The sequence below is a fragment of the Ovis aries genome, chromosome 24, assembly GCF_016772045.2.
Source record: "Ovis aries strain OAR_USU_Benz2616 breed Rambouillet chromosome 24, ARS-UI_Ramb_v3.0, whole genome shotgun sequence".
Taxonomy (NCBI): domain Eukaryota; kingdom Metazoa; phylum Chordata; class Mammalia; order Artiodactyla; family Bovidae; genus Ovis; species Ovis aries.
In genome coordinates, this window is record NC_056077.1 from 28,907,149 (window position 1) to 28,917,491 (window position 10,343).

General features: G+C 42.3%; 1 protein-coding gene across 4 annotated transcripts in view; it reads left to right on the forward strand.

The window, feature by feature from the left end:
• The window catches only part of LOC101111335 (S-adenosyl-L-methionine-dependent tRNA 4-demethylwyosine synthase TYW1), a 142,780-nt gene that overhangs the window by 61,706 nt on the left and 70,731 nt on the right, over positions 1 to 10,343 (forward strand). For 3 of the 4 annotated variants that reach the window (XM_004020949.6, XM_060405875.1, XM_060405876.1), the window contains exon 13: positions 8,556 to 8,691. In XM_004020949.6, coding sequence (XP_004020998.2) covers positions 8,556 to 8,691 — 136 coding nt within the window. Of the gene's footprint in view, positions 1 to 8,555; positions 10,006 to 10,343 lie in introns of all 4 variants that reach the window. The other variant, XR_009598381.1, reaches the window with a different exon arrangement.

A 10,343-nucleotide genomic window follows, 5' to 3' on the forward strand; every position in this document is an offset into this window, starting at 1 on the left:
TCCATAATTTAAAAAATAAAAAAGGAAGAGGAAAAAAAAGGTGTCATTGAGGCATGATAGATAGATAAGCTTGGCAAACTGGATGGCTCTGTGAGCTCTGCATAAGAGAGGACTCAGCTGATGACTGGGAAAATTCCAGCCAGGTTGATTGCTCGGTTAGTGGAGCTTTGTACAGTAGAGGGATCACCCGTACTCTGGTATCTTTCAAAGAAACTCTTGACTTTGTTAGCTGGTCTTCCCTTGACCCACATGCAAGCATTACATTCAAGCTAGTGCGCCTTTTCAGGATACTTAACTTTTCTTTAAGAGGATCTCAGTTCTCCTTCCAGCTCCAAAGCATAGGGTTCCTTGCTGACAGTTCTCCCACAGAAGGGAGTTTTCACAGTGAGTGGTCCTTGAAGATTTATGGAAGATAGGAAAAAACACCTTAGGCAGGTGAGAAAGCTTTATGTTTTTATTTGTCAACATGGCAGCTAATAAAAGTGACAAGAATGTGACACTTAATGATAGAGCTGTTGATGATTAAACAACAACAAAAAACCCTTCTCTGGAGAAAAAGTCCTCTTAGTTCCACAAAAGCAAGTGTTTTTATAATAGTATTTTTGAAAGGCATGAAACTGAGGTACCATAGCATGCCTCAGATAGCTTCTGCTGTAATCATTTTCCTTGGGAGTGAGTCACTCAAACTCGCCACCATTCATTTGGTTTCCAGATCAATGAACACTTCAGGTGGTGGGAAGCTGATGCTTCTGGAAAGAGTAGAGAGGCCCAGTGCCCTTTCCCCCTCATCTTTTTATCTGGCAGTTTTCTGAGTTGTAATCTTGAACATAAACTAGTAATAGAAAGCAAACTGTTTTCCCTGAGCTCTGAGAGCTGTTCTAGCAGATTATCAAACCCGAGGAGGGAGTCACAGGGCGCCCAGATCCACAGGCAGTTGATCAGAAGCACGGGTGGCAGATGGGACTGTGCCTGGTGTCAGAAGTAGGGGCGGCTTGGGACTGAGTCCTGACCTGGGAGGTCTGTGCTGACTCCAGGGATTTACTGTCAGAATAGAATTGAACACAGGACACCTAGCTGGTGTCTGCAGAGAACTACAGGACTCCTTGGTGTGGAGAGGAACCACACATCTGGTGTCAGAAGTGTTGTGAATCAAAAACCAGATAATTGTGTTCTGAAGTGATTTAATGTCGTAAAAACAGCACTTCATACTTGTTGCTTGGCAATTTTTGCCAGATTGTCTCTTTTTACAAAGGTTTCCAAAAGAAATCTCTTTTATGCAAAATCTCAGGATTTTAAATGTTGGCCCCCCCCCAAAAAAGTTTCTAAACATGGTTCAGGACAAATAAAACCTATTCCTTATCAATTGCCAGTTTGAGATTTCCAGTCTTAAGAACCCTCCGGCCTTCCAATATAGCTCTGATTTTTTTTTTTTTTATTCCTGAAAAACACTGAGTCCCAGTAGGTACAAGGCCATCCTCCTTGTACAGGGTACAAAGTACAGTCTGTTTTGCGCTACAGTAGACTGCAAAGGATGGCCATAAGTTCTCCCTCTCCTTGTATCCATGATCCTTTGTGCTGTAGCTCTGAGTGTCCCCCCCACTGACTCCAAGCTTGGCCACGTGACTTGCTTTGGCCAAAGGGAAGTGAGCGAAGGTGACACAGCAGAGGCTTGAATAATGTCTGTGCATCAAGGCTTGCCCTTTCTTGCTGCTCTCTGAAACCCTGCCACCGTGTGATCAACTTCAGACTTGCTGGGGGATAAGAGACTGCACACACAGAGGCCCAGCTGTCCCAGCTGAGGCCATCATAAACCAGCCAGTCCAGCAGATGTGCCAACTGAGACTAGCAAAGGCAGCCAAGATGAGCGGGCCTCCCAGCCCATCCACGGAATTTCAAGCCATGTCTCTTGGGTCTCCTGCACTGGCAGGCAGGTTCTTTACCACTAGCGCCAGCTGGGAAACAGGATCGATTGAAATCATCATGATCGATCATTGGTGATGAACTCAGCCTCTTATCTAGCTCTTCTCCCTTTTGTAGAGGTTGTGGGTGGGGCTGAAAGTGCCAACCCTCTAATCACTGGGTTGGTTCTTTTGGCACCAGCCACCTGTCCTCAAGCTGTCTAGGGGCCCACCAAGAGTCACCTCATTAATATAAATTCTTGTTTGGTGGAGAAGGGCTCATTAGAGATAACAGAAAACACTTCTCTCACCTCTGTCACTCGAGAAATACCAAAATTAGGAGCTCTGTGCCGGAGATTAGGGACAAAGACCAAGTGTCTGTTTCTTCCTATCTGACAGTATCACACCAAGACAGTTCATTGTCTGTTCCATGAAGCCTGTACTTTTCAGTTTGCCATGCTCTCCACCACTTGGCTGTCTCCTCGGCCCTGAGGCTGAGTGTCATCTGCTACTTGTCAGAGGAGTGCACTGTTGAATCCCTTACAGCAGAGAAATTTCTGTCAGCATTTCTAACAGGCATGAAACAACGGAAGGCAGACAGAACGCCGCATACCAGAAAAATGGAAGCCTATTGCTTGGGGTAAGGCAAGAGTATTCTTGCGTGTTTCACACACGGTCTGTGGTTCGGTGTCCAGAGAACCTCCTTTTCGTTTAGAAGTGGCTTGTTTGACTTGCATCATATCCTTGGCTCCTGCAGACATGTGAGTTTAGGACTCTTAATTCTGGAGATTGCATGATCTATGCTGACATTCAGCCCTGCCGTCAGGAAGGCCCATTGCACTTGAATAATGCTGTCCCACTAGACCACTGCATGTAAACCTTCCTGTAAACTGTTCTGGGCTAAGGTGTCAAAGACCTCCTTGAGACATCATGCTCAAAGCAGACTGTGGTAGAATAAGGAAGGTGTTGAGGGTGATGTTCCACAACACTGACCCAGTTGTTGTTTTTTTCCTTCTATTTATTTATTTGGCTGCATGTGGTCTCACTTGCGGCATGCGGGTGCACAGACTCTAGCTGCGGGGTGCAAGCTAATTGTGGCATGCAGGCTCCAGAGCACACGGGCTCAGTAGTTGCTTCGTGGGGGCTTCATTGCCCCACAGCATGTGGGTTCTTAGTTCCCTGACCAGGGATCAAACCTGTGTCCCCTTCATCACAAGGCAGATTTTTAGCCACTGGACCACGAGGGAAGTCCCCTGAACCTAGTGGGTCCTTTCCTTTGTGGGTGTTTGAATCCTAAAACTGTCTCCCTCTTTATGAGTGTATTAGAGGGTGTAGAGTCAAGTGTATAGCCCTTTGTAGACTGACTCGCTCTTAGCTTCATCTTCAGTTCACCTCTACACGATTTTCTTGTCAATTGTTTTTAAGTTTACATTTAAAATCTTATACTTTTTCTTTTTTGATACATACAGTTAATTCAAAGCTTACTCCCTGCCAGCAGGCTTATTGTAAGAAGACAGAGCTTGGTTCCATTTTTAACTATGACACAATTAACATTTAACTTCCCACACCTCCTCCACCACCGCAGAATTTGTCCCTGTGTGTGTTTACTTTTGAGCATCTTCATCGAAACTATGTGTGAGCTTCATTCTCTTTCTTTCACTTCTTCCACTTGTGCTTCTGTTATTTTGTTTGCTTCGTGTTTTTGCTATTAATAAGATAGTCACTATGTGTTAGAGAAACTCTCTAAATTGGACATCTCTTCACATATTACTTAGTAAATGTTTGAAGAAACGCATGAATTTTAATAAAATAAAGTTTCCTTGTGTTTATCAGCTCAAAGTGGCTATAGATAGCAGCTACAATGAAATGAAGATTGGTTATAAATACTATGTGCTCCTTTCCACAGAAGTTTTTTGTTTCCTCCTAGCCTGTTTTGTTTGTTTTTTCTGTCGTTCAGTCACTAAGTCACGTCCGACTCTTTCGACCCCATGGACTGAGCACGCAGGCTTCCCTGTCTTTCATGATCTTCCGGAGTTTGCTCAAACTCATGGCTAGTGAGCCAGTGATGCCATCCAACAATCTCATCCCCTGTTGCCCCCTTCTCCTCCTGCCCGCAATCTTTCCCAGCATCAGAGTCTTCTCCAGTGAGTCGGCTCTTCCCATCAGGTGGCCAAAGTATTGGAGCTTCAGCTTCAGCACCAGTCCTTCCAATGAATACTCAGAGTTGATTTCCTTTAGGAGTAACTGGTTTGATCTCCTTGCAGTCCAGGAGACTCTCAAGAGTCTTCTCCAGCACCACAGTTCAAAAGAATCAATTTTTCGGCGCTCAACTTCCTTTATGGTCCAACTCTCACATCCGTACACGACTACTGGAAAAGCCATAGCTTTGACTATATGGACCCTTGTTGGCAAAGTGATGTTTCTGCTTTTTAATAGACCGTCTAGGTTCCTCATAGCTTTTCTTCCAAGGAGCATCTTTTAATTTTGTGGCTGCAGTCACCGTCAGCAGTGATTTTGGAGCCCAAGAAAATAAAGTCTGCCACTGTTTTGTTTGTATTAAGTTTAAAGTATAGTCTTCTTTTTTGTCTATGAATTGATGGAATGCTTTTCAGAACTGTGCTTTTCTGGATGAGCTAAAAGGAGAGAAAGAGGCAGTACAGTGAAATGATGAGGAGCTTGGTTGGGCTCTGTCTAGAAGAGATCTGAATTTGAATCTTGACTTGCTTTCTTACCGTCTTTCTGACGTGGGGAAGATAACTTCTCAGCGTCTAGTTATTCATCTGTAAAATGATCACAGTAGTAATGACCACCTTGTAGTGACATTGTTAGTGCATAATATAATACATGAAAAACACCATTGGAAAGGTAGGCTATGTAATATCAGTCAGGTGTACTTTAAGGCAAGAACCATTACTTGAGATGAAATGGGGCATTTCCCAATAATAAAATATTAAACCCGCTAGGAACATAAAATAATATGTTTGTATATATGTCAGAATTTGTAAACACTCAGTAATATAGTCTCAAAATTGACAGAACTCTTAAGGAGAAATAGCAAGTTTTTAACACGCTTCTCTCAAATGGATAAAACAAGTAAATCAAAATCAGTAAAAGTAGTGAAGATTTGAACAACTAAATTAACAAGTTTAGTCTATATGGCAGAAATAGAGTTTGAAGCTTGAAACTTTGGAATGTAAATTCTTCTTAAGAGCACAGAACTTGCTCTCAGAACAGTTAACAAATGACCATGTGCTGGGCATTACAGCAGGTTTCAAGAAAGTATTGAAGTCATTTAGAGCACAGTATCTGAACACAAGGCAATTAAATTATGAATCAGTACTTAAAGCTAACTAGAATGTTCCAATATGTGCATAACTTAGTGTACTTCTCACTTGCTTATGGTCACTTTGGTTATTTTTTTATTAATAGGAGCATCAGAGTTACTACTGAATTCCCTTGATTTCTTGTTCAGTTGCTAAGTCATTTTCAACTCCCTGCAACCCCGTGAACTGCATGCAGCACACCAGTCTTCCCTGTCCTTCACAATTTCCCAAAGTTTGCTTAAACTTACATCCATTGAGATGGTGATGCTATCCAATCATCTCATCCTGTGTCACCCTCTTCTCCTCCTGCCACCAACCTTTCCTAGCATCAGGAAAGTTTCCAATGAGTCGGCTCTTCACATTAGATGGCCAAAGTTATTTGAGCTTCAGCATCAGTCTTTCCAGTGAATATTCACGGTTGATTTCCTTTAGGATTGACTGGTTTGATCTCCTTGATTTCTTACATACATGCATTTTTCTGCCTTTTTTCCTTTCTGTAGAGATGAGTAGGTTCATTTTAGGTAGGACCTTGATATGATCATTGAGATTATTCTGGGTAGAATGAGGCCTGATCTCTAAAGAAAGGAAGAAAGAGAGGATTTTTATGTTACTGTGTATTTCTATACATGATCATTCATAACTCAGGTTTAAAATTAGCAGGATGAAAGGTCATCACAATAATCATATCAAGATTCACAGGATGTTTTCACTGGGGATTGGGCTCAGGCTTTATAGCCTTTTCATTGTATAGTTTTTAATTATTCTCAACAGCATTGAGAGATTCTGAGACTCAGGAATTATTATGATAGTTTTAAGGATGTGACTAAAACCATCCTATCTCTGTATAGAATGGAGGCAGACAGATGACTAAGCTTGGAGCGTCATCGCCTGTTTTTTCAGGGAAGAGAGGCCAATAGCAGAGACTCAGAACATTTCTCCAAGGTCCTTTTACTGCTTTTGAGCCACTTAGAAATGCACTGTACAGCTCCTTAGGACTTTCCCTCTTCTCCATTCTTCCTCTGCTCCTTGGGAAAAAAATCTATAAAATTCCTTGATTATAGCACTTCAGACATCTAGTATTGACAAAATTCCTTATTGCTAGTGTCAATGTCCAGGCCTTTTTTTTTTTTTTTTTTTTGAAATGATGGAGGCTTGTAAAACAACTAAGCCCTTTGGAATTTACTGTTCATAATCTAAAAGCAGGTATGGAGGTGTAGTGAAAAGGTCAGGCCGGTTCCCATTTTGCATCAGGCAGCTTTATGACACAAAGTCCTGGGAGTTGTTAGATGATGATAGCCTGCAGTATCCATTAAGATGATCTTTTTTAGTTTTGTAAAACACAAAGTTCAGTTAGAGTTGCTTATCTTATTAAAGAGGCCCCCAGCTAAAGGGGTGGTGAGACAAGTTGCTGCCATTATAGTTTGCAGATGTTTTGCGTTTCCAGTAATTGATGTCCTTTGCTCAGTAGTGACACATTATTGAACTTTGAAGGATTCCTTTCAGATATCATATCAGCACTTGAGAGGGATTAAAGCAATGAGAGTCTGCCGTGTTTTAATCATTCTTTCCTAGCTTTGATCAAAGCTTCCCCACTTTTAACAACTTTGACTTTAGCCCCTTCTGTTTTTTCCATATGTCACTAAGCCAGATCGTTACAAGCATTCGTTTGGCCTACATTCCTTTAAAAGTTCTGTCAGTTGAAGTCAACAATATCCACTGAAAAGTAGCTTTCAGTGTCTACTGATATGACTGGGTAAAAAGAAAAATAGAGTTCCTGTCCGTCAAGGAAAGTTGTAAGGCCAACCCTGATAGATATAAAAAGCATATAAACCCTGTTGATGGTGAATTTTCTGGCATGTGAATTATGTGTCAGTTTTTTAAAGGGCATAGACTTTGAAACCAAAAAAACACATAAATAACATTCTCAAGGTAAATATAAAAATAATGGAATAGTTATAGGAAATTAATAATGGGAGAATTTAGTCGGGATTATTAAGGGGCAGTTTCTTTCTTTCTTGGAATTCACTGAAGAGAGTGAATTATGAGACCCATTGGCAGGGAGGACAGAGAGGCTTTGGAAAAAGTACAATCTGAGCTTTAAACATAACTGGCAAGAAATGTGGTAGATGATTACTTTGTGAAATGAACCAGTGAGTTTGAGAAAAGTGGGGAATGAGTGGTACTGACGGATGCAGATTAAGAAGGCAAAAACAAAAATCTGCAACGTCGTGTGTTTTTCTTCTGGGCTGTGCTCTTTTGTGAATATGTGGCTGCCTTTCTGCTAGCTCTGCTTTGCTGATGGCCCTTGGAGTAGGTCATTGTTTGTCTGCGCAAGGCTTGTCTGTCAACCCACTCCTGTTCGCAGAGGCCTAGATGAGGCCTTGGTGTGGCTCTGTGTGCTTCAGAGAAGACTTGTTCTTGTTCCTTAGAAAACCCCATCAGCAAATGGATGATGGGAGGTGGCCCATCAGCACAGACCCCTGGAGAAGCCTTAGTGGCAGAGCTTCGGTCTGAGAGCGCCTTGTAATTGAGCTGAAAGTGCCAGACCTAAAGCTTGATCTTATTTTATTTTCCACTGAAACACCTGTTTGAAGAGAGACCAGTTTTAAGTAATCAAATGTTTTCAGTTCATTAGGGATGGTGTCCAGTCATTAAAAAAACAAGCAACTGAGATTTCATTCTGTTGCAGTGTCATGCATGGTTTATGTCTGATGGTTTATCACCCCATGGACTTAGCTCACCAGTCCTCTCTGTCCTCGGGATTTCCCAGGCAAGAAGACTGGAGTGGGTTGCCATTTCCTTCTCCAAGGGGTCTTCCCGACCCAGGGATTGGACTTGCATCTCCTGCATTGAAAGTGAAAGTCGCTCAGTCATGTCCGACTCTTTGCAACCCCATGGACCATACAGTCCATGGAATTCTCCAGGCCAGAATACTGGAGTGGGTAGCCTTTCTTTACTCCAAGGAATCTTCCCAACCCAGGTCTCCCTTAATACACGTGGATTCTTTACCAGCTAGGCCACAAGGGAAGCCCAAGAATACTGGTGTGAGTAGCCTGTCCCTTCTCCAGAGGATTTTCCCGACCCAGGAATCAAACCAGGGTCTCCTGCATTGCAGGCAGATTCTTTATCAACTGAACTATGAGGGAAGCCCACCAGCTGAGCTACCAGTGAAACAAATCATACCTTCAATTTCTGGGAGAAGTAGAAGCCTCTATACCCAGTGACATATTTAAGCACTGCATTTATTACAGATTGTAAGTTTAGCATTGTGGAGAGCCTAACTTATGCCTAATTTTCTTCCGTTGTGTTTTTTTTTTAATTTTGAATTACCAAGGGACCTCAAACCAGTTACCCAGCTCTACGTCAGTGTGGATGCTAGCACCAAAGACAGCCTGAAGAAAATTGACCGCCCGCTCTTCAAGGATTTCTGGCAAAGATTCCTCGATAGTTTAAAAGCCTTGGCTGCAAAGGTAATAGTTATGACATCTTTAAAAAAAAAAATGGAGAGGTTTTTCTTTTCTTTCTAAAAAAAGACTAAAATCTACACCATTTTTTTAGACTTCCACTTTTATTATTCAGTAAATATTTATTTATCGACTTCCTCTTCAGTTTCTAGCACTATGCCTTATGTATTATATGTCTTTCATGTGTTTAGAGAGAGGGATGCATACCCCCAAAGCTAATTAAACACAGTTAAGCCTCAGTACGTAGCAACCCTAGAATATGTTTAAATATGAAATTAATTTTCCTGAATTTCTAGAACAAAATTACCTCCCCAGTAAGGAACTCAACCCCAAAGCATCCGAATTTGATGTCTTTTCCTGCAAACCTTTGCCCCTTCTTAAGTCTCCCTATTCTTCTAGACCTAAGTACTGGTCCTTCTCCATTGGCCCACTGTCAGTATTTGATATTTTCTGTTAGTTCTACCTTTAAAAAAATATTAATTAAAATTTTTGGCTGTACTGGGTCTTCGTGTGTGCATAGACTCTAAATTGCTGTGGGCGGGCTCAGTTGCCCCAGGGCATGTGGGATCTTAATTCCCCTACGTGGGATCAAACCTGTGTCCTCTTCATTGGAATGCGGATTCTTAACCGCTGGACCACCAGGGAAGTCCCTCGCTCTGCCTTTTCTTCTCTTGTGGCCGTTTTCCTCTTTCTTGTTCTCTTTGCTTCTGCCCTGCAGTTCCACATGCTCTCCCCAGATCTGATATTGACGACCACTGTAGGAGCTTAAAAAATGAGTTTCTTATTCCTAGTGGGATTCGAGAATCTGCATTTTAAACATCTCGGGCGACTTTTGGCGTGTAGCCAAAGATGGGAGTCAGTGTCCCAGAAAACCTGCCCTTCCCTCTTTTGCCCTTCCCATGGCTGTCTGGCTGCAGTGGGCATTTCCAGGCTCGTCGTTCACCATATTCCCTAGGAATGCTACACATCTCTGCTCATCTTGGCATTTCTGCTGGTGTGCCCAGCACTTTTCTTGAGAGCCCAGACTGTCCTTTCTTTCCATTTATTTGACTTGCAGAAATTCTGTGCAACCTTCAGGTCTCAGCTTCCTTACTACCTCTGCTGTGAAGCCTTCTCCAGTTGCAGATAGCTGCCCCGTCTCCCTTCCTAAGCTTCATATCTGTAAACACACTTCATATCTGTAAATACACTTCACACTGTTTTATCCTAGCTACCCTCTCCCGAACTGGATTCGTTATTCATATCTGAATTTTATCTTACATAGCACACTTTATGGTATTTGTGTGCTATGCTTAGTCATTCAGTCGTGTCTAATTCTTTGTGACCTCATGGACTATAGCCTGCCAGGCGCCTCTGTTCATGGGGATTCCCCAGGCAATAGTGGAGTGGGTTGCCATGCCCTTCTCCAGGGGATCTTCCCAACCCAGGGATCGAACCCAGGTTGCCTGCATTGTAGGCAGATTCTTTACCATCTGAGCCACCAGGATATTTGACAAATGTTTGTTAAAAGAGTGAATGAGACTCACCAAAGCTCTGTAGTGGTAAGAGGTACTGTATACATTTTCTTTATTTTTCAGCTGATCACATTCCATACTCTCTCCTATCCCCCCTGCCCAATTTTATGCTTGAGAAATTAAGTCAGTGCCTTTTTTGGTGAT